The sequence below is a fragment of the Archocentrus centrarchus genome, unplaced genomic scaffold, assembly GCF_007364275.1.
Source record: "Archocentrus centrarchus isolate MPI-CPG fArcCen1 unplaced genomic scaffold, fArcCen1 scaffold_96_ctg1, whole genome shotgun sequence".
NCBI lineage: Eukaryota > Metazoa > Chordata > Actinopteri > Cichliformes > Cichlidae > Archocentrus > Archocentrus centrarchus.
Window position 1 is genome coordinate 181,509 of NW_022060305.1, and position 24,386 is coordinate 205,894.

Here is a 24,386-nt window from a genome sequence, read left to right on the forward strand (position 1 = left end):
TCAGCCCCAATTAACCATGAAAGCCTCAAATCTTCTTTGAATGTTCTCCAAGCTGGACTTAATGACCTTAAACTTGTTGCACACTTAGTTCATGTTGTTCTCCAGAGTGACAGGTGAGAGATGCAATAACTGACACATTTCCACTGTTCACTGGTCCAATATTAAGAAAGTTACAGACCTCAGCATTTGGACAAACAACCAAGTTCTATTCAAATCACATACAGACGATTATAATAAGAAAGAAAAAATATGATCAAACTTATTTTCTGTACAGAAATACAGCTAACTTTTCTTTGTCCTTTAATGGAGACACAAAGTTCATCAGAAGATCCAGAGGAACACACGGGGATGATGGAGGACTCTGGATCATCAGGACACAGCTCATCCTCTCTCAGCAGACACACCGTCCTGCTCACTCTCATCAGGACAAAGATCATCAACACCAGCTGTAGAGAGAAGAAGGAGCAGAGGTGATTAATGAGTGTTTCCAGAGACTCTCCATCAGCTGTCAGTCAGTGATGCAGCACGTCCAGTATAAAGAGCAGCAGTGGAGCAGCTGTGGAGTGTATCCAGCTTCCTCTCAGCTCTCATGTTAACATGTTGTAGTGAACACGCTGAGCTGGAAGCTCACAGACCTGCAGAGACTTTTAGCATCAATTCTGTTTCCTCTGCAGATTTCACTCAAGTCCACAGTGGAAACAAACTGCTGAGAGTCCTGAACGCTTCATTACTGCACAAACACGTCACTGATGGATTTACTGCACAAGGACACACACACAAATGTGACTCCTGGACTATAACAGAGGTTCTGCTCTGTAGAGAGACCACATGGTTACTAAATATAATGATGGTTTTCTGAAATAAGAGCCAGTGATTTGCAGGCTTCAGTCAGACTGATCTCAGAGCTGTTAGAAGAAACTGATCAGCTGTTTAGTGTTGAAATGAGAGAACAAACAGTGTGAGATCAGATGTGATGAATGAGGACCACTGTCGCTATACATGTAAGGCTGTGAGCTGGAATCCAGCTTTATTTCATACGACATGAACACAACAACAGCGGTCGTCTTCACATCATCTCAAACACAAGATCACAACAAGCTTCTGGCTGATCTGATTGGCTGACTGTTGTGTGTCTGTCACCATTCTCCTCTCACAGCTTCACTGAGGAAAGCAGCCACTGAGAAGGCTGCAGCTTTACAGGAAACACTGGATCTTTGCTTTCATACTAACTGTGTTTAGTACAATACTGCTGAGAGCAGCACAGACTCACTCCAACCCTCTACTTACAACAGATCCTTTAGACTACAGTGTGGACTCTCCATAAGATCAGACAGCTGCTTCACAGCTGATCTCTGCAGGTCGTTTCCATTCAGGTACAGAGTTGTCAGATGGAAGGGGTTGGACTTCAGAGCTACAGCCAAAGATGAACAGCTGATCTTTGTCAATCTGCATTTATACAAACTGAAAAAGAATCAAAGATGCAGATAAAATCAGTGATGATGCACTCAGATGTGTTCAGGTGTGAAATGTGCAGCTCAGCATTACTGTGTCCTAATCAATGAACTTTTCTCTGAAATGAAAAGAGCGACTTTGTGCTTCTGTTCTTGTGGATCATCATCATGTCAGCCTTAAACACACATTATATAAATGTCAGCACAACATTTATCCATCTTTTCATGTCAGTACAGATCAATCACATGCTGCTCTGTAGGATCAATATCAACGATCAGACATTGTTTGTGAAATCACATTGAAATGAACAGAAATAGAAATATTTCTGGATCAAGTAAACTTTCTCATTTTAAACTGATCTGAGTTCAGAGGATCTTCTGCACACAGATGAGATGCTTCATCAGAAATTAGAAGCATTCATTTGGCAGTAATGGTGTATGACTGCCACCTTCTGGCAGCAATGGTGCATTACATTCTACCATCCAAGGAAAATATGTACACACACATATTTTTAGACAAATTTTGGCATAAAACATGGAGATTGTTTAGGACTTGATGAATATTATTGTAAAAATCATGTCCATCCCTAGAACAGATGCTGATAAAATGGCTGTTTAGAGCTGGCCGTCCTCCTCTTTATACAGTCTATGTGTGGAGCACTTCTAAAGATGTGTCATAACGGCCTTAACTGAGCATGCTCACAGTGACAGCAGATATTGTTCTTGTTTGTGGAAACATGAGGACACAAACAACTTTCTGCTGCCTTTTACACTTTTGTTTTTGTTCTGAGCTGGACCTGTGTGTCTGAAATAAGGCATTTATCACCATCACTGACACACTCGCCTTTCATCAAAAAACACTTCATTTCAGACAAGAAAAAAAGAAGAAGAAGAAGAAATTTCCATGTTGAAGGGAAGTTATGTCTTAAGACAAATGAGGTTCACTTGGTAAATAAGCAGATAAGACAGAATAAAAACACAGTCAGTGAACTGACCTCAGAGTCTGCAGTCTACATTCTGGACTCTCCAGAAAACCACACAGCTGCTTCACTCCTGAACCCTGCAGCTTGTTGTCACTCAGGTCCAACTCTCTCAGATGGGAGGGGTTGGACTTCAGAGCTGAGCTCAGAGACACACAGCTGATCTCTGACAGGCTGCAGCTCTCCAATCTGAACAAAGAATAAAACAAAGAGATCAAATCATTGATGATCAATCAGATGTGTTCAGGTTTTAAATGTGCAGCTCAGCATGATTATGACCTAATCAATGAGCTTTTCTATCAAATGAGGAGCATGAATTTGTCCTTCTGATACTGTGAATCATAATCAGCAGCTATTGCAGTGCATTTTGGGATTTGTAGTATACGTAGTGGTAGTGCGATTTATCCGCAGGGCATTAATAATAGCTATATGAAATTGTTGGGTTTGAATTTTTACTCTGTGAATAAAATAAAATAAAAAACAGATCAGGGACACGTGAGGGAAGGAAGGCCTGTGTTTCTTTTACAGAGCTCTTACTGCTGATTGGAGGAAGCTGTGGCATGAGGCCAGCTGCTTTTATGGTCTGTGATTTCCTGAACTGACAGTGCCCGTGTACATTTCTGGCTGCTCTGGGATGCGTGCCAAAGTATCCCTGGGCAAGATACTGAACCCCAAGTTTTTGTACAACGTAGGGCTGGGCGATATGGACCAAAAGTAATATTTAGCTGAATGGCCATATACGATATATATCTCAATATTTTTTCTTCCCAAAAGGTATAAACAAAAAGGCACTTCTGAGTCAAAGTTACATGTCTCAAACATCACACAGACATTTTATTAACATTCAGCTGTAGATGTACATAAGAGATTGCTCAAAAATAAACTATTGGCATACTTAAATCATAATGCTCCTCAAATAAATTAATGTTTTTTTCCTCTATGAAAAAAGACTCAGCTGTGCTATTAAGAAAAGATACAGAGCAAAATAGCAAAAGGCTGACTTATTCTTTAAAAAGAGTCTGGTGAAGTCTACTTTGCTTGAAAGTGCTTCCTCCTGTGTGTACTCCTGTACATCTAGTACTCTGTAAGTAAGTAAAGTAAGTAAAACTTTATTTATATAGCACCTTTCACAAAGTGCTTTACAATGTGCAAGTAAAATAAATAACAATAGCCGATAAGACAAATTACAAGATTTAACTATTCAATTTTCAATTTTATTTATATAGCGCCAAATCACAACAAACTGTCGCCTCAAGGCGCTTTGTATAGTGGGTAAAGACCCTACAATAATACAGAGAAAACCCACCAGTCAAAACGACCCCCTATGAGCAAGCACTTGGCGACAGTGGAAAGGAAAAACTCCCTTTTAACAGGAAGAAACCTCCAGCAGAACCAGGCTCAGGGAGGGGCAGTCATCTGCCGCGACCGGTTGGGCTGAGGGGAGAGAAAGACATGCTGTGGAAGAGAGCCAGAGATTAATATCAATTAATGATTAAATGCAGAGTGGAGTATAAACAAAGTAAATAAGGTGAATGAGAAACAGTGCATTATGTGAACCCCCCAGCAGACTAGGCCTATAGCAGCATAACTAAGGGATGGTTCAGGGTCACCTGATCCAGCCCTAACTATAAGCTTTATCATAAAGGAAAGTTTTAAGCCTAATCTTAAAAATAGAGAGGGTGTCTGTCTCCTGAATCCAAGCTGGAAGCTGGTTCCACAGAAGAGGCGCCTGAAAGCTGAAGGCTCTGCCTCCCATTCTACTCTTAAGTATCCTAGGAACCACAAGTAAGCCAGCAGTCTGAGAGCGAAGTGCTCTATTGGGGTGGTATGGTACTATGAGGTCTTTGAGATAAGATGGTGCCTGATTATTCAAGACCTTGTATGTGAGGAGAAGAACTTTAAATTCTATTCTAGATTTAACAGGGAGCCAATGAAGAGAAGCCAATATGGGAGAAATCTGCTCTCTCTTTCTAGTCCCTGTCAGTACTCTAGCTGCAGCATTTTGGATCAGCTGAAGGCTTTTCAGAAAGCTTTTAGGACAGCCTGATAATAATGAATTACAATAATCCAGCCTAGAAGTAATAAATGCATGAATGAGCTTTTCAGCATCACTCTGAGAAAGGATGTTTCTAATTTTAGAAATATTGCGCAAATGCAAAAAAGCGGTCCTACATATTTGTTTAATATGTGCATTGAAGGACATATCCTGGTCAAAAATGACTCCAAGATTTCTCACAGTGTTACTGGAGGCCAAAGTAATGCCATCCAGAGTAAGTATCTGGTTAGACACCATGTTTCTAAGATTTGTGGGGCCGAGAACAAGAATTTCAGTTTTATCTGAATTTAGAAGCAGGAAATTAGAGGTCATCCAGGCCTTAATATCTTTAAGACATTCCTGCAGTTTAACTAATTGATGTGTGTCATCTGGCTTCATTGATAGGTAAAGCTGAGTATCATCTGCATAACAATGAAAATTGATGCAGTGCTTTCTAATAATACTGCCTAAGGGAAGCATGTATAATGTAAATAAAATTGGTCCTAGCACAGAACCCTGTGGAACTCCATAATTAACCTTACTGTCTGAAGAAGACTCCCCATTTACATGAACAAATTGGAGTCTATGAGATAAATATGATTCAAACCACTGCAGTGCAGTACCTTTAATACCTTTAGCAAGCTCTAATCTCTCTAATAAAATGTTATGGTCAACAGTATCAAAAGCTGCACTGAGGTCCAACAGGACAAGAACAGAGATGAGTCCACTGTCAGAGGCTCTAAGAAGATCATTTGTACTAAAAGCTTGTCTGAATAAAAGTGTCTTAAGCTGCTTTTTAAAAGAATCAACAGATTCGGCCATACGGAGAGACAACGGCAGGGCATTCCACAGCCTGGGGGCTACTACCTGAAAGGACCGGTCACCCTGGGTTTTAAACCGGGTCTTAGGTACCCTCAGGAGGTTCTGGCTTGAGGACCGAAGAGCGCGGCCTGAAGACAAAGCGGTCAACATTTCGGTGATGTATTGGGGGGCCTGTCCATTAAAAGCTCTGAAAGTCAAGACTAAAATTTTGAAATCAATTCTAAATTTTACAGGTAGCCAATGTAGAGAGGATGAAACGGGTGTAATGTGTGCCCTTCTGTTGGTTCCTGTCAAAAGCCAGCACTGCAGACGAGTTACAGCAGATTTATTAAAACAGGTAAAAAAGAGAATTACAATAATCTAAACAAGAGGAAATAAAAGCGTGATAATCATCTCTATGTCAGATTCGGATAAATTGACCTCAACTTAGAAATATTCCTCAAATGATAGAAGCAACTTTTTACCAGATGTCTTGAGTGTCTGTCCAGAGACATTGACTGGTCAAACAGAACACCAAGGTTTCCGAGGCTGGGCTGGGAGGAGGAGCCCAGAGAACCAAGGTGTTGTTTGATCCAAGACACCATTTGTTCCGGTGCAATGATCAGGGTTTCAGTCTTACAAGAATTTAACTGAAGGCAGTTGTTAGCTAGCCAGTCCTTAATACAAGAGACACAATTACATAAGTCATCAAGCTTGTGTAATTCAGAATCACTGAAGGAACCGTACAGTTGAATGTCATCAGCATACAAATGGTAAGACACCTTATTAAAGCTACTGATAATCTTACCAAGGGGGCTGATGTATGATAGGAACAAAATGGGACCTAGGCCTGAACCTTGAGGAACGCCATGCAGGAAGGGAGTGACTTTGGACATTACGTTATTTGCAAACACGGAAAAGGTTCTATTGCTCAGATAGAAGGAAAACCACTTAAGAACAGTTCCAGAAATTTTTATCTCATTCTGCAATCGGTGTAACAGGATTTTGTGGTCCACTGTGTCAAAAGCAGATGACAAATCTGATAGAACCAATACAGTGTACTGACCAGAGTCTGCAGCCATCAATATGTCATTTCAGACTTTTAACAAGGCAGTCTCAGTAGAGTGCATCTTATGAAAACCACACTAAATCATATCAAGGATATTATTACTTTCCAAGAAAGTAGTCAGCTGCCCAGCCACTACCTTCTCCACAACTTTTGCAAGAAAAGGCAATTTTGATATAGGCCTGTAGTTGCTTAGATCAGTAGGGTCCAAATTTGGGTTTTTCAAAATAGGACTTAATGCTGCTTGTTTTAAAAAGCATGCAACTGACCCAGTTGAAAAAGAAATGTTAATCAGCTTGACAACATATGGGCCAACCAGGGTTATTATAGTTAACGAAAACAAACGAAATAATGAAAACTGAAATTGAAAAAACATTGTCATTAACTGAAATAAATAAAAACTACAATTAAAAGGAAAAAATGATAACTAACTAAAACTGTATTGTGAGTTTAAAAAACTAACTGAAATTATTGTGGATTGATCAGTTTTCCGCTCTCCAAGTGTAAGCTAGGAGCACCGTCAGGCGTGTGCACGAGAAAGCGGCAGAGTCGCTCTGAACCGACGGGGTTCAGAGCGGGTCCACGCTGCCGCAACGCTGTGATTAACCTGTTCAGTTCTTGTGCGTTTCCGTCTACTTTATCAGTGAGAGAATAACAATCAGGAATAATAATCAAAGCATCAGTATAAGGACTCACAAATGTCAGCAAATTCCTGGAGGGAGACTGCTAAAACTGACGGAATGGACGTGAGGAAATGAAGGAAGTGGAAAAACAGGGACAAATATGTTTACAGCCAGAAAACTGAGCACAAAGAGCGAGGACCAAAAACAGTCCCAGCTGGCACCGCAGCACACGACCAGGTAATTAACACACACAACACACACAGCTACACAAACATAAATGCGGACATGAGGTCGGTTGTGTACAGAGGATGAAAAAACCCTGCAAGTCTAATCAGCGAGCATCTAACCAAGCTAGCTCCAAAACATAAGCAGCTTCGGGTGTTGGAGAACATCAGGATGCAGCTGGATTTGACCTTTGACTCCTTCAAAGAGTTTGTTTTTGTCAAACACCACATGTAGGTGTTGTTAATCTACTGCACTCACACTGAACTTTACGGGTGAAGCGGTGAGGGAGAGAGGCGGGGCAGTGTGAACTTGTACAGAAACAAACTGGTAGAAAAGAAAGGTGAACTGGTGGATCTACAAGTATGAGTGTAACACGACTATATTGATATAAACTACAGTGGCTTGCAAAACTATTCATACCCCTTGAACTTTTCTATATTGTGTTACATTACAACCACAAACATAAATATATTTCACTGGAATTTAATGTGAAAGACCAACACAATATGGTATACAATTGTGAGGTCAAACCTGATTTTTTTAACTTTTGTTTCAGGGAGAAGGGTAATAGGTGAATAGAAGAAAAAAATATAATAAAGGAAAATAAAAATAATAATAGGGTAAAATGTAAATAAAAAATAGTGGACAGGGAAAACTGAATCGATGTCACATGACCCGCCCCGTGCCGTTCAAACACATTAACACGGAAGCTGAAACAGAACGAGAGTGGAGTACGCCGGAGGATTTGTGCAAATACATCTAAACACTGGAGAGGCAGCCGGTAAGAGCGTACAATGCTTCTGTTAGAAGTGGGCCTCATAGGTGCAGCGCTGCTAATAGTCATGTGAGTGTGCTTTGACGGTTGTTGTTGTTTACATGTGGCGTTTAGCGTCTGAGATTCCGCTGGGCTAGTGATCATCATATTCAGTTGTAAATTGATTCGGGTTACAGTTTTAACAGTGTTTGTAATATGGCTATGAGTTGTCACAATCAAGGTTGTTGGTTATATGTCCTGGTGAATTTTATATATAGTGAAGATAAGAGCGGTCATTTTAAATGGGCATATTTTTAATGGGAGTACTTTTCTATGGGAGTTTATGTGTATTGTTGGTGGGGTACTTTTATTTATATTAAGCCATGTGCGTATAAGTGTGCACGGGTTTGTGTTGATTGTTTGTATTTGTATATGTTTGTTTCCTTTAAAGGTTTTTCACCTAACTTACTGCACTACGAATGTGACTGCATGTTACCCCTTGTAAATTCCAAATAAAAGAAAGGAAAACAAAAAGGAGGATGGTCAGTGTTAAGTAATTCCGAGTGAAACCCAGTTATCCTAAACTCCAGAAGATGTCTTCATTTTTTCAAGTTGGGGAAAGTTGCACAGAATTTGAGACAACTTGACAACAATTGTGAAGTGGAATGAAAAGTATACATGATTCAAAACATTTTTTACAAATAAAAAACTGAAAAGTGTGGTGTGCAAAAGTATTGAGCCCCCCTGAGTCAATACTTTGTGGAACCACCTTTTGCTGCAATTACAGCTGCAAGTCTTTTAGGGTATGTCTCCACCAGCTTTGCACATCTAGTGACTGAAATTTTTGCCCATTCTTCTTTGCAAAAAAGCTCAAGCTCAGTCAGATTAGATGGAGAGCGTTTGTGAACAGCAGTTTTCAGATCTTGCCACAAATTCTCGATTGGGTTTAGGTCTGGACTTTGACTGGGCCATTCTAACACATGAATATGTTTGGTTTGAAACCATTCCATTGTAGCCCTGGCTTTATGTTTAGGGTCGTTGTCTTAAGTCTTTTGCAGACTCCAACAGGTTTTCTTCCAAGATTGCCCTGTATTTGCCTCCATCCATCTTCCCATCAACTCTGACCAACTTCCCTGTCCCTGCTGAAGAGAAGCAGCCCCAGAGCATGATGCTCTGGCATGATTCTCCGCCACACATAGCATTTTGCATTTTGGCCAAAAAGTTAAATTTTGGTCTCGTCTTATATTGCATATGAAACTATATTGATATATCTTAAAAACTCGATATATTGCCCAGCCCTACTCCAACGCAAGTGTTGGAGTATGAATGTGTGGATGTTAGACAGTAAGAACTTAGCTTAGTTTCATTGATTGAATGGGTGAATGCAAACAAGTTGTATAAGTTCTTTGAGTGCTCAGTTAGAGTAGAAAAGTGCTAGATAAGAACTAGTCCATTTACCATCACTGACACACTCGCCTTTCATCAAAACACACTTCATTTCAGACAAGAAAAAAAGAAGAAGAAGAAGAAATTTCCATGTTGAAGGGAAGTTATGTCTGAAGACAAATGAGGTTCACTTGGTAAATAAGCAGATAAGACAGAGAATAGAAACACAGTCAGTGAACTGACCTCAGAGTCTGCAGTCTACATTCTGGACTCTCCAGAAAACCACACAGCTGCTTCACTCCTGAATCCTGCAGCTTGTTGAAACTCAGGTCCAGCTCTCTCAGATGGGAGGGGTTGGACTTCAGAGCTGAGCTCAGAGACACACAGCTGATCTCTGACAGGCTGCAGATCCTCAAGCTGAACAAAGAATAAAACAAAGAGATCAAATCATTGATGATCAATCAGATGTGTTCAGGTTTTAAATGTGCAGCTCAGCATGATTATGACCTAATCAATGAGCTTTTCTATCAATGAGGAGCATGAATTTGTCCTTCTGATACTGTGAATCATAATCATGTCAGCTTTCTACACACAGCATCCAGATGAAGTTTTTGGCTCAGTTCAATCATGAAGATCTACCTGCTGACCTGCATTCCTGTCATTGGGCTGCTTCTCTCTTATTTCCATCATTTCCACTTTCCCATACCATCAAACTCAATTCTGTCCTCATCAGCTGTTCCAATAATCTTACCCGCCTTTGTGAGCACATCACTTCCTGTTTCCTGTCCTTTCAAACTCAGAGTCATTCTGTCATTCTGCCTTTCACACTCATTTGTGCAACAGCCGTCCTCAGAGAGCCTCAACCAAGCAGGGCCGGATCTAGACTGCTATGTTTGGGTGGGCAGCTAAAAATTATTGGTGGGCGACTTTGTTGAGATGAAGACTGGAGGTTTGAGCAGCCGACTAGTGACCTGCAGGTTGCTGGTTTGAGTCCCTGTTCAGACGGTGCCATCTCTGTATCTCTGTGTATCACAACACATCCAACCACAAAAGCTGCTACAACAGGTCAGTGAGAACTACACAGAAAAATAAAACTAGCAGAAAAACTAAACTGGCTCAGCTGCACATGATAGAGCAGGTTACAACTGTGTGTGTGTGTGTGTGTGTGTGTGTGTGTGTGTGTGTGTGTGTGTGTGTGTGTGGGGCTGTAGGCTGACCATCCAATCACACATTAGAAACTGTATTCATAGTTTCTGTGCTGCTTTTTCCTCCGGCTGAACAAAGGGACATTTTTAGCTTTTGGTGGGCTCAGTTCACTCTGATCCACTGCTCCAACCTGCCGAGCAACCACGTCTCCATCTGCTCCACCGCCACCATCAACACGGAGACTCCAGAGGCGGCATTACGAAGCAGGATTCCCTCCTATCCAGGTAACTTCAGGGTTGACCCTGGGTTTTCTGCACTATGAAGGTGGCTCACTTCTTACAGAGGTTTATTGCCATGGTAACATATGCTGTCAACCTAATTTGCTCCACAGCAGGTTACTGACCAATCCGCTCTCTGGAAAATAGCGCCACCATTCCTGAAAGATGTCTCAGAGCTCTGTGTGCAGACAGTAGGAGGGTCTAAAGTCTTTGTGTTTCCCTGATGAGCATCAGTAGATTCTTAGATGAAACTTTGTTCATTGAGTATTTGCAAGCAGTTTGATTGTTTTATAAGCAATAATTAATGATCCTAAAACAGGACTCCTACACTGTATTTGCTGACCTCTGATCAGCTTTGCATGTAGTCCAAGCCTACATTTGAATTCTGGTTTTATTTTCTCAGACCGTTAAACACTACAGAGGCTGCAGCTGAAGAATCAAAACTAAAATCAGATTTGAAACTTTGATGAAATAATTATAATCCATCAGATTCTCCCATGTCTCAGTGATAGAGTTGTGATATTGATGAGTCTGTTAACGCTTTCTTTCCTGTCTTCATTTAGCTTCATCTTAAATAATAAAGCAGGTCTTTTCCAGACTTACTGGACAAAGTGTTTAAAGTGCACACTTTTAATATTATATTACTCTGCAGAGCGTTTCCTCTCACACACACTCAAAGCACTGCTTTGTCTGCAGTAGCTGTGTTGCTTTCAGTCGTACTGTGTGTGTAACGTCTTCAAATTTTTCCCATAGTAGAGCATCATCTTCCACACAGGGGAAACCCTGGGTTAACTTAGCCAGCTGATTACCAGCTTGGTGTGACTGCTTATCCTGATTGCCAGTGTTAGGATAAGTGAATCCAGATATCAGAGCGATATCCTGGGTATGTTGAAGTGGCTTCATAGTCCAGGCCTCAGGGGTCCTGTCCTCCTTTCTGCACTCACAAACACACACACTACATTTAATATTCTCTGTCTGCAAGGCTGCGAGCTGCTGTGAGTTTCCAATATTTCAAAAATGCTTTCCACAGGTTTGTGAGGTCAGGAATGCATTCAGTGTTTGTTAGCTTTAAGGACAAATGCATTGTGTTTTTGTGAGCAGCTCTGGGTGTGGACAAATGTGCAACTGTTCACATTGAAATTATCAAATGTGAGAAAAGAGACATTTTACAGGGTTTGGTAGAGGCTGCAGCTGATTCAGTCCTTTAGACTGAAGTGTGAGTGCTGCTCAGATGGAGTCTAAGCCCTCAGCAGTACTCGGGCCGCTCCTTTAGAAAGCTGCTGCTGCTTCAGAAGCTCCACAGAGAATCATTCTCCTCTCTTTAACAACGGGGCTGCTGGCCTCCTGCTGCTGAGGCTTCATACATCACACCTGATTCTGCTGCCAACCTCTCACTTCAACAGGTACACTGAGGTAAGTACAGCATATAGTTCTACTTAGAGTTCAGCATACAGCTCTATGAGCTCAGTACTCACTGGAGTCTAACAACCAACATAGTTTGATTACACAGGCTCGAATTACTGCAGTAAGTTTTGGTTTTACTCCTGACTCTTATCTCCTTATTGAAACGAGGCTTCACTCTGAATAATTCCCAACATGTAAGTGAAAATAAGACGTGGTCAGAGCTGCGATCAGATGAATTAATGGTTATGGTTTTGATCTGTTTTTATTAAAGAAAAGGATATGATCGTGTTAATGAGCACACGTGTCTCTGCTCTGTAGTTTAAACTCTTTGTGATCCTTTTTCTATCAGCTCAGAGCATTTGTTGTAACCTAAAAACTCTGTATCTCCATTTTTCATAACTCTGTTAATCAGCAACAGTCAGTGAACTCACCTCAGAGTCTCCAGTTTACAGTTTGGACTCTCCAATCCAGCAGACAACAGCTTCACTCCTGAACCCTGCAGCTTGTTTTTACTCAGGTCCAGATCTGTCAGATGGGAGGGGGTGGACTTCAGAGCAGAAGCTACAACTTCACAGTGAGTCTCTGAGAGTCCACAGTTAGAAAGTCTGAAACACAAGAAAAGCAACTTAAAGTGATTTTAGAAACAGAACACAGAGAACAACCAAAGATAGGAAAACATGACAAACTTTTTAATAATAATAATAATAATAATAATAATGATCATGGTCCTCCAGTATGACCTCTCTCACACAGAGTGTAGCAGCTCATTTGCTGTTCTTAGAATAAAATTACAAAATTGAGATAAAATGCCATAAACAATATCAAATTAAAGAGGAAAGAAGACCCACTTTGCTATATGATAAAAGTCATTTAGCTCAGCTGGAAACTTTTTTTGGTACCAGTTTTAAGCCTAATCTTAAAAATAGAGAGGGTGTCTGTCTCCTGAATCCAAGCTGGGAGCTGGTTCCACAGAAGAGGGGCCTGAAAGCTGAAGGCTCTGCTTCCCATTCTACTCTTAGGTATCTGAGGAACCACAAGTAAGCCAGCAGTCTGAGAGAGAAGTGCTCTGTTGGGGTGATATGGTACTATGAGGTCTTTAAGCTAAGATGGGGCCTGATTATTCAGGACTATTAAGGCGATTGGCCTATAATTAGCTAAGACAGCTGAGTCAAGTGATGCCTTCTGAAGTAATGGTTTAAGTACTACCACCATAAAAGCATGTGGTACGTAGCCCATTAATAAAGATCGATTGATCATTTTTAAGATTGAAGCATTAATTAATGGAAGGACTTCTTTGAGCAGTCTTGTAGGAATGGGGTCTAATAAACATGTTGCTGGTTTGGATGAGGTAACTATTGAAGTTAACACAGAAAAATCAATCAGAGAGAAAGACTAAATAAATATCAGCAGTACTGAAAGTAGCTGAACATAAAGATACGTCTGTGAGATGGTTATGAATTTTTTTCTATAATGGTTCAAATTTTATTTGTGAAGAAATGAATAAAGGCATTAATAGTTAAAGTGAAAGGAATACTTGGCTCAACAGAGCTCTGACTCTTCTTTTTAGGACTACGCTTCCTCCTCACACCCAAGTCAGGAAAAGGATTTTCCAGGGTGTGGAGCTGAGTCTCCAATTCACTGAGTCTGGCCTCCAAGGCTACAAACAGGCTACATATGTTACAAGTATCGTTACTGCTAAAGGAGACCGAGGAGGAACTAAACATCTGACACACAAAGCAGGAAAGTGCAGGAGGGACAGGCGAGGAAGCCATATATACCTAGACGCCACATTGAGCGAGTGGGCCTGTTGCTGTGACACGTCAGCGCGTCCGCCATACTGGATGTGGCAGATATGCACTGTAAACTAATACAAATGAGCAGAACTTGGACTGAACTTCATAAAGTGCCTTTCTACAAAGTTATTTAAGTTAGTACGTTTCATTCACACATTCAGATATTTCTTTGAACAAGAAAAAGCCACCGGCAGAACCAGGCTCAGGGAGGGGCAGTCATCTGCCACAACGGGTTGGGCTGAGGGGAGAGAGACAGGACAAAAGACATGCTGTGGAAGAGAGACAGAGATTAACCCTTTAATTTGGAACCAGTTGTCAGCTACAGGATTTTTCAGTGTGTTTTTAAATTACCATAGCTCTTGAACCATTTACTCAATTGAAACGGTTTCTGAAAAGCAGAGACTCTGCGCTTTTCTGCAATATTAGGATCATTATGGTAATATCAGGCACTGGGTTTGATTCCACCTTGGCCCAGGCCTCTCTCTCTGTGTGGAGTTTGCATGTTCTCCTCGTGTCTGCGTGGGTTTCCTCCCACAGTCCAAAGACATGCACTTACTGGGGTTAGATTAACTGGCTACTCTAAATTGCCCATAGGTGTGAATGAGAGGATGAAGGTGTGTGTGTGGATGTTGTCTGTCTCTCTGTGTTGGCCCTGCAACAGGCTGGCGACCTGTACAGGGTGCACCCTGCCTCTCGCCCTATGTCAGCTGGGATAGGCTCCAGCCCCCTCCCCCCGCGACCCTGAACAGGATAAGTGGAAGTGATTGGATGGATGGATGGTTTCACAGCAGTCCCAGGAATAACAATGATTGTTGACAGAAGTGCGAGTGAGTGATAGTGAGAGGTCTCAGTAGAAAACATACATTTTAGTCGACATATGAGTGTTTTTTACCGTTTTTGTTGATTGGGTGATTGGGTTTATGTTATCAGGGTGACAACATAAACTTTTATTTACATAGAAGACAATGTCTAACAAATGTTCCGGGATGTTTGGGAGAGGAATGCCAATCCTTTGTTCTCTCAGTCTCTCTCCCAGAACAATGTTAGTTCCTAACTTATATACCACAGAGGTGTACCCCCAACACGTGGTTTACATTGCCCATGCTCCATGCCTAGAACCAGTTTCAGCCAGTTTTCAGCAAAGACAGGAAGTCTTGGAATACCTTTCCTTATTTGGTCATAGGAGAAAAGGTAATAGGTAAAGGGCCTCAGCTAAGAAGTCCACAGCTATAATCCATATGGCTTAAAATGATAAATAAAACTAAATGATTTGCTGGATTCCAAGCTTGCCCTGATTTAATTTTATTTTTGTTTTTAATAAATGCATGTTTTTTACTTACTCCTTGGTTGCCTCCCACTTTGTTGTTGTTGTTGTTTTTTTTGTTGTTTTTAAGCTGCCCTCTGCCTGCTTTGAATGAACCGCCCCCTCTTCCACGTAACAAATGGCGTTGTCAGCAGGATCAGTTTCCAGAGCAGCTGGGGGTAGCCAAGGAGGTTAGCTAAGATTGTAGTATCTGTGTTCCTGGTGCTAACCATGCATTTAGATTAAATGCCCTGTTGGAAAGACTTAAAGATGAAGATGATGGAATGTAATGGTTGCTGTTTTCCCTGGTTGAAGTCTGTGAGAAAGGGATGTGTGGGGAAGAGTTTCATTTGGCACAGAAGTATTTAGGTAATGTCCAATCATGGGGACGTCATCAAAGGAGTTGAGCCTCAGGGAGTGTTTGGTTTAGGATCTTGGGTTGTTGCTGGGCAGCAGTGCTTGAGGAGAAGCATGGAGCCCAGGCTACACTTGGTGAGACGCCAGCACTCCTTGACTGTGAGTAGCCGGTGATGTGAGGATCCCTTATGCTAGCTATGCTAAATTAGACATAAAATCAGGTGATGAACAGGTTACATAAATGTGGAAATGAGACTATATCAAACACCTTTTGCTTTAACGTTCTTCCAGGATGAGAAAATTGCTGAGACCAGACTGTAATTGATGCCCTATCTGACACTCAGTGGTGAGTGTGGCAGGGACTGTGAAGATTTTAGTATGAGGGGATGTGATGTGGCAGAAGTAATTTTAATGTTTTGTGTTTTATAGGATTTGAACTTTTGTCAAATACTCAAAGAAGTCACCGACTGACACTGTTGAAGCATGATATGGCTCTTGATTATATTCTGGCCAAACAAGGTGGCCTATGCATGACTTTGAATTTAACAGGAGAAGCCTGTTATTCATTAATACCAGATAGTTCAGATAATATCACTAGTGTCATTGATGCATTGAGACATATTAGAGATGCATTTGGTCCGTCAGAAGGAGCTGGATGGTCAGCTAATGCTTGGTTGCAGGATAAATTGGGACCAATGGGCGCAATATTGGTTCAAATTTTGATTGCAGTCATTCTATCATTATGTGTGATGTTTTGTTTTTGCACAGTGCTGTTGACTTTTGCGAAAGCAATGATATTGAGATGGGTTGGAATAGTTATGCCTAGTGATCGAACTCAGATGCCATTAATACAAACAACTGATATGGATGAGGAGGAAGATGTGGTGATAGGAGGAGTGGTGGAAAGATATCCATTTTGATCTTCTTTATTGTACTTTTAATATTTAGCCTTATTATACTCTTAAATATTTACTCTCATATTATTAATTTTCCTTATTTCTTTACTGATGTTTATTATAACAGTGTGATGTTTTCCAAGGGGGGAAAAGAGAAAAGTAAGATAAATTGGAAATGCAAAAATGGGAAATAGGAAATTTCACATTTATCTAAAAAATATAAAATAAAATTTTTACATTTGATGTTTTCAATGTTATTTGTTGCTTTTACAAAAGATACTGTTCAGTGTTTCTTGTCTCTTTCAGAAAAGGTGTTTGGGAACCCGCTGAGATGAGGGGTTCATATGAATGGACAATAAAATGGACTGAAATGTCTTGAACCAACACAGTATGGACACCACATGATGGAGCCAACGTGGCTGGAGAACTACAGTTGATATTCTTATGTTTGGCTGAATTTACATGATAATAAAATATTGTTTCATTGTATGTACACTATAACACAATAGTTGGACTTGTGACAGTTTTCTATGTATGCACAACATTTTTGGCTAAATTAATTCAAGAATGATGTCTCTGTTGTTTGGTAAGTACACTGGGACCTCAGAGGTTTTATTATTTTATTCGATTTTAGGGAGAGAAATGGATAGGCAGGGGGAGGTCCATAAGAGAGGTCCGATGGGTCGACGAGCTGATCTAATGGACACTTTTTTTGATTTTCTTTGCTGAGGCTTTCTTGTATATTTGCTAAATGGTAATATGACAATCATTAACACTCCCTTTTGTCTTTTTGAGTTCCTCTGGGGTACGAAAGGTGATCGCTGTGGGCAGCAGGGTCGTGGGAGAATTTTTCCAGCCTTGATTGTGTTAAGATGGTCATTTAAGAAAGAAAGCTGCCAAGCAGGGGTTTTTTTGCTCCCACACCTCATAGGAAATCAGAAAAGAGATTTGTTAAAATCATGCTATGGGAGAAACTGTTATTTGGAATAATAATAAGTATCTTTGTCTTTCGAGACTTAGTCGGAAGTCTCGAAGGGGGGAAAATATGTGGTGTCTGTACTGCTCTGCTAAACTATATATGCATATATGGTCTCTTTCTCTTAGGCTTTATTAATTTGTGTAAAATAAGTAACATGAGCTTGAACATGAAGGCTTGGCCTCAGCTCAAAGAAAGAAGAATGCAGAGGGCCTTTTGCAGGTCTCTGGCCTTCCATATAAGGGATGACCATATGTTCAGATATAGGATGAAGTTGTTTTCTTAACCATATATGGAAAGTTAGGAGTATGGGGGTTTTGACCACCTCTTTATAATCTGTGTGATCTCTTTGTTCAGGGAGCTAGGGCGATTAGAGACTTACCCTCTCCCAGGTCGCAAAGGAAAGCGCCTGTTTTGACACTGTCTGTTTCTTTGCAATAAACTTTTGTATATATGCATTAAGACTTTGTCAGTGAGGATTTTTTCCCAAGAACACATCACTGAATACACCTTATCAGCCTGGCTACAGTGCTGAAAAGAAACCTGGGGTTGTTCTTATTGTCTTCAATTAATGATGAATAGTAAGATGTCCTAGCTTTACGGAGGGCTTTTTTATAGAGCAACAAACTCTTTTTCCAGGCTAAATGAACATCTTCTAATTTAGTGAGACGCCATTCCCTCTCTTCTCCAGAAAGTTTCCTCCCACTTTATTTTAAGCTGCCCTCTGCCTGATTTAAATGAACCGCCGCCTATTCCATGTAACAATAATACAAGTATGATGCTATTTTTACTACAAACACCTGGAACACTGTTTAAGAATGATGAGAATGTCACAGTGTGAATATTTAAAGAACTACTAATCTGCACTAACTGATAATGTTAATCACATCTGGACTCACTCAGCCTTCCTGCAGTTCCTCACAGCTGGGATCAGTCTCCATCGTCCCTCCACTGATGTGTTGTACTTCTGCAGGTACAACTCATCCAGAACCTCCTCTGACATCTGCAGCATGTAGGCCAGAGCTGAGCACTGGATCTCAGAGAGCTCCTTCATTGATCTGTTCTCTGACTTCAGGAACTCTTGGATCTCCTGATGTACTGAGAGGTCCTTCATCTCCATCAGACAGTGGAAGATGTTGATGCTTCTATCAGGAGAGATTTGATCACTGTTCATCTCCTTCAGGTTGTTGATGGCTCTCTGGATGATTTCTGGGCTGTTCTCTGTCTGACCCAGCAGACCTCCTAAGAGTCTCTGGTTGGACTCCAGAGAGAGGCCATGAAGGAAGCGAACAAACAGGTCCAGGTGGCCGTTTTTACTCTTGAAGGATTTCTCCATGACTCTGCTCAGAAACACGTCCAGAAATTGGAAACACTGAGCTTTAACTTGATAATCAGTGATCACTGAATTCTGATCAGTGAATCCGAAGAACCTAAAGATCTTCTCTTTGAATGATGTTGGGTTTGAGTCACTGTGCTTTTTTTCTTTTAAAATGTTCCCCAGGAATTCATCCATCACCTTTGTCTTCCTATTGGTGAAACAGTGGAACATGTAGACTGCAGCCAGAAACTCCTGAATGCTCAGATGAACAAAGCAGTAGACTGGTTTCTGGAAGATCACACACTCTCTTTTGAAGATCTCTGTACAAACTCCTGAGTACACCGAGGCCTCTGTCACATCCAGACCACACTGCTCCAGGTCTTCTTGATAAAACATGATGTTTCCTTTCTCCAGATGTTCAAACGCCAGCCTCCCCAGCTTCAGAAGAACTTCCCTGTCAGCCTCCATCAACTCCTGTGGACTCGTCTCATGTCCCTCATGGTACTTGTTCTTCTTCCTTTTTGTCTGAACCAGCAGGAAGTGTGAGTACATGTCAGTCAGGGTCTTGGGCAGCTCTCCTCCCTGCTCTGTAGTCAACATGTGCTCCAGAACTGTAGCAGTGATCCAGCAGAAGACTGGGATTCTACACATGATGTGGAGGCTCCTGGATGTCTTCATGTGGGAGATGATTCTGCTGGACAGCTCTTCATCACTGAATCTCCTCCTGAAGTACTCCTCCTTCTGGGCATCAGTGAAGCCTTGTACTTCAGTGAACCTGTGGACATGATTAGGAGGGATCTGATTGGCTGCTGCAGGTCGGGAAGTTATCCACATGAGAGCCGAGGGAAGCAGATTCCCCTCGATGAGGTTTGTCAGCAGCACATTGACTGATGACTTCTGTGTGACATCAGACACGAGCTTCCTGTTGGTGAAATCCAGTGAAAGTCTGCTTTCATCCAGGCCATCAAAGATGAACAGAAGTTTACAGACAGCGAGCTTCTCTGCTGGGACCTTCTGTAATGTTGGATGGAAAACATGGAGCAGCTCCAGAAGACTGTACCGCTGATCTGGGATCAGGTTCAGCTCCCTGAATGAAAGCAGAATCACCACACTGACATGTTGGTTCTCCGAGCCCTCTGCCCAGTCCAGAGTGAACTTCTGCACTGAGAAGGTTTTTCCAACACCAGCGACGCCGTTGGTCAGAACCACTCTGATGGGTCTCTGTTGGTCAGGGAAGGCTTTAAAGATGTCGTGGCACCTGATTGGAGTGTCATGGAGGGTCTTCTTCTTGGAAGCTGTCTCCAGCTGCCTCACCTCATGTTGGGTATGAAGCTCTTCACTCTGTCCCTCTGTGATGTAGAGCTCAGTGTAGATCCTGTTCAGGAGGGTTCTACTTCCTGTTTCATCACTTCCTTCAGTCACACGTTCACATCTCCTCCTCAGACTGATCTTATGTTCCTCTAAAACCTCCTGCAGACCAGGATCTGCTAAACAACAAGAAAAACAATGAAAGCAAAGAGAAAGAAAACTCTTTAATATCTGAACATCACAACAAGAAGTCCAGTTTTCAGAAATGAGTCCATCAGCAGACAGATGTTCAGTCTTACTTTGTACACAGCTGCTCTGACTGGCTGTCTTCAGTCCAGCTCTGGTTCTGGATCTTTCTCCACACTGGGGTCCAGGTTCATTACTGAAGTCTGGAGGAAGACCTCTGGACTCATCACTCTTTATAGACAGACAGCTGGATACTGAAGACTCTGCTGTGTGTCTGTGCTGCTGACCTCTGGAAACACAAACACAGAATAAAATCATAGCTGCTCTTTTACATGTTCATGTTGTTGGGCACTGAGCTGCTTTCCTGGCAGGAAAAAGGCTGTGAATCTTTTCCTGCTTCTAACAGCTGGTGTTTTTCTCCCAAATCCTGATGGTAGCTGTGAAAGAACTGATGTGTTTGAAGTGGAAATGTTGGAGTGAAGCACTGAGAGAACAGATGACACAGCCCCTCCCTGCCCTGTGAGCAAATCTCTCATTCACAATAGTTTGAACTGAACTGGGCACAGACTGGGCACTGGCTCCCAGACTAAAGCAGCCTTTACAACAGCAGCTCTCACTGTCTGAGCTGTTTGGGCTTTCCTCATGTGTGCTGCTGTCAGCGATTCTGATCATCTGCCAGCTTTGCTCTGTTTGACGTCTTCATTGAGAATCTGAGAATAGATTTAAGCCCAAACGGGCCATTACAGAGCCATTTCCTTGTGCTGTTCTGCTCATGTGAGTGCACTGTGTTCATGGCTGTGACTGAACCAAAGCTCCACTATAAATCACTTCATCAAATCTAAACACTAAAATAAGCCACAAAATGACATTTAACTTTATTGATTGATGTTGAATTTGTAGCTGGGGGCGGCAGAGCCTCCACCATCTGCTGCAGCAGCCTCAGCACCCCTCCTGCTCACAGCCTCTCTGGGATGCTCTTTTTAGACCAAATCATGTTAATAATTGACCTCATCAGCTGGGAGATGTTCCTCATTTCAGGATCTGCACATTCTCCAATCTCATTGTACATCCTGTATAATGACAATAAAGGCATTCTATTCTATTCTATTCTGTCTCTGTTTCCAGCCTCAAGTTGCTTGACAGCAGAAACATCAGTGAAGAAGCTCAAGTTTCTGATTTCAAACTGATGGAGCTGTAAATGTGAGCTTTAGCTTTCTATGAAGCCAGCTTTGGGCAGAAGGCTGTATGGTACAGCTGCACTACATGGCAAACATTTTTCTTTATCAAATCTTATAAAGGCTCATAAACTTTCTGATGGACTTGCTGAGGGCTTTCTGTGGACCAGACTGTATGTGGATCTATGACACTTCCATTGTGTGTCCAGTCAAAGCGTGTGTGTGGCCCTGAATGTGATTCTCATTTCCCAAAGTGGTCCTGAGTGACCCTGAATGTGACAGCCCTGCTTTAACCTCCTCAGACCCTGCGTCCATATGGGGACGTTACATTTAGGCTTTGCTGCACCTCATACTTCATTCTGCTCAACAGTGTTTTAGACTTTGTTCATCCATGTTGACTTTGTTGTGTTATGCTATCAAATAAAGCCATCGTCCCATCTGAGGACATTTTTACAAAAGTATGTAACAACCATGGAACAAAATCCAACTTCCTGTTCAAAGAGGAAGTTGAGTTTATCTGCATATCAGGTCCATGTGATCACAAATATGTAGGAGAAATGAAAAATGCCTCAGAAACAGGAGCTCAGGTCTCAGGAGGTTAAAGTGTGAATGAGGTCTGCACATTCTCACTGCTCATTCCTCCTTCATGAACAACAGTTTGTGCACGGGAAAAGTCACACACATGCTTTTTGTCACACATCATTTCTACATCCAGCCCAGGTGATTTTTAGCATCACAAAGTTTTTCTCTCACAGCTTTCTTTGAAACGTGTTGCTGACATTAAATTCAGAATGAGGCTTCAGATCAATCTGTGTCTGTGCCAGTTTGAACTCAATATCAGCTTTACATGATTTAGCTTTGCATTTGTTTCTACTTTCATTTCTCACACAGAGAAACTCAGCGGTTGTTTACTGGTCAAATCTCCTTGAATCCAATCAAAGCATTCAGCATTACATTTGGACTTTTACAGGAGAATAAAGTTCCATTTGAGTTTCAGGCTTTTACTGTACTGAGCTTCAAGAAGAGCTTTTCCAAATGTTTAACCCACCATATTTACACAATCACAAGCATCATTTCACATCCTGTTCAACAACTAGAAACACAATCTCAATAAGAAGCACAATTATAATTATCTTTAATCTACAAATAATGGCTGATCTGTTTCTGATTGGATTAAACTGCACAGAGAGTTTATTAAAGGATTTGAAGTCATTAGAATTAAACTCAAGTGTAAATAAAACTGATTTGTGTCAATATTTATGTACCAACATGTGACATTAATATCTTTTTAAATCTGGGAGCTAAAACTCTTTGTTTTTATTATCATCAGTTTGTCTCATAAACACTAAGAATCAAGCTGAAGATGTGACCTTTGACCTCCAACATTGTGACTCAGTGCTCTGTAATAACTGTATTCCTCAGGTATTCTAATGTGGGATTTGATGGATCTAATATGTGACTCATATATGACTCCTCACAGAGATTGAGCTGCACATGTGTACAGATACATACAGGTAGAAGAACTCCTTCATGTGTTTCTCATTGACTTTGATGATGTTTTCAGTCCAAACTAGTTTCTCTGTGGGAAAATAACCTGATGTTGATCCTCACTGAAGCTTTGCTGTGTTAGTGGGAATGCAACAGTTCAGTGAAGCTGATCTAACAGACAGCAGCAGTTTGATTCCTGCTCAATGAATCATCTTCACATTTACAGCACAAACAGGCTCTTACTTTGAGTCTGACGCTTCATTACTGAAGTCTGGAGGAAAATCTTTGGACCAATCACTCTTCATAGACAGACAGCTGGATCCTGGAGACTCTGCCCTGCCCTCCTCTTCCTCCAAACCACTCATCTTCAGTCAGTCTGAGAGAGAAACCAGCAACACCGACTGAGAGCAGAACAACAACCAGACAGGTTTATTCAAGAGTCACAAGACTGACAGAAGAGGAAGTACTAACACACACTCGGCTGTGTAGTAAAGCCAGCAGACTCTTCAGCTTTAAATTAATGGATCCTTATTCACTCTTCAGTCCACAGAGAGACACTCAGAGATTCTGACAGTAGAAGAAGAAGAAGGTTGGACTCACACTCACCTGGTTTTCCTCCTCCTGCTCTGACTGTAAAACAGAGTCTGATCTCTGAATACTTTCAGTTCCTCCCTCACAGAAAATCATGTGACAGGAAGTGGATGTACACAGATGTGTTCCTTAAACAGGAGCTTCTCTCTTTAGATTGCTGGCTGTCTGTCTCTGTGCTGCTGGATTAACCTGATCGGCCTAGTTTTCATGCTTTATTCATTTAGATTATCAGCTGTTGTTATGCAGTGATGGGGACATATATCAGGACAATGAAGAGCTGCTTCCAGGTCCTGGTTAAGACGTTCAGTTTGGTTTGTGGTGAAAACTGATCAAAAAACTGACCTGGGCACCAAGATTGGTACAGAACTCCTTGCAGATGTGGGATGTGAATTGTGGCCATCAACTGGAGACGATATCCTGAGGAACTTGGTCCATTAGTAGATGGGCTGTCTCCAGAGTAGAAGGAAGCTTTGGCAGAGAATCAATCAATAACAGTCATTATGACGGTATGAAGAAGGAAGAGGATGGAAGGAGGCAGCCCAGTGAGGAAATCGATGGAGATATGGGCTCCACAGATTCAGAGAGGTTTAACAGAGGGGGGGTGCCTCCACACAGCTGGACACAATGTAAAAACTATGTCACTCAGCAGGAAGTCATCACAGCTTTTTGACATGTTGGAGCAAAATCACAGATGGTTTCAGACGTCCCTTTTCCTCTGTAGAAGGGTGGAACAACCGCTACAGCCTAAAAACATCTCTTTTTATTGGACATCTGTGCTACGTCCAGCTGTGCTGCTGCGTTACACTTTTTATTTTTCTTTCTTTTGTCAGCAGCGCAGAGTCTTCA

At 41.5% G+C, this 24,386-nt stretch overlaps 1 protein-coding gene across 1 annotated transcript; it reads right to left on the minus strand.

The window, feature by feature from the left end:
• Nucleotides 1-206: 206 nt before the first annotated feature.
• Nucleotides 207-23,584, minus strand: LOC115778027 (NACHT, LRR and PYD domains-containing protein 12-like). Its single transcript, XM_030726046.1, has 9 exons — nucleotides 23,556-23,584; nucleotides 23,193-23,325; nucleotides 20,400-20,575; nucleotides 18,374-20,279; nucleotides 12,581-12,754; nucleotides 9,565-9,738; nucleotides 2,447-2,620; nucleotides 1,288-1,461; nucleotides 207-446 (listed from the first exon to the last, which is right to left on the minus strand). Exons 2-9 carry the CDS (start codon nucleotides 23,312-23,314, stop codon nucleotides 437-439), a joined length of 2,910 nt encoding a protein of 969 aa, XP_030581906.1. The 5' UTR covers nucleotides 23,315-23,325; nucleotides 23,556-23,584; the 3' UTR covers nucleotides 207-436.
• Nucleotides 23,585-24,386: the final 802 nt, after the last annotated feature.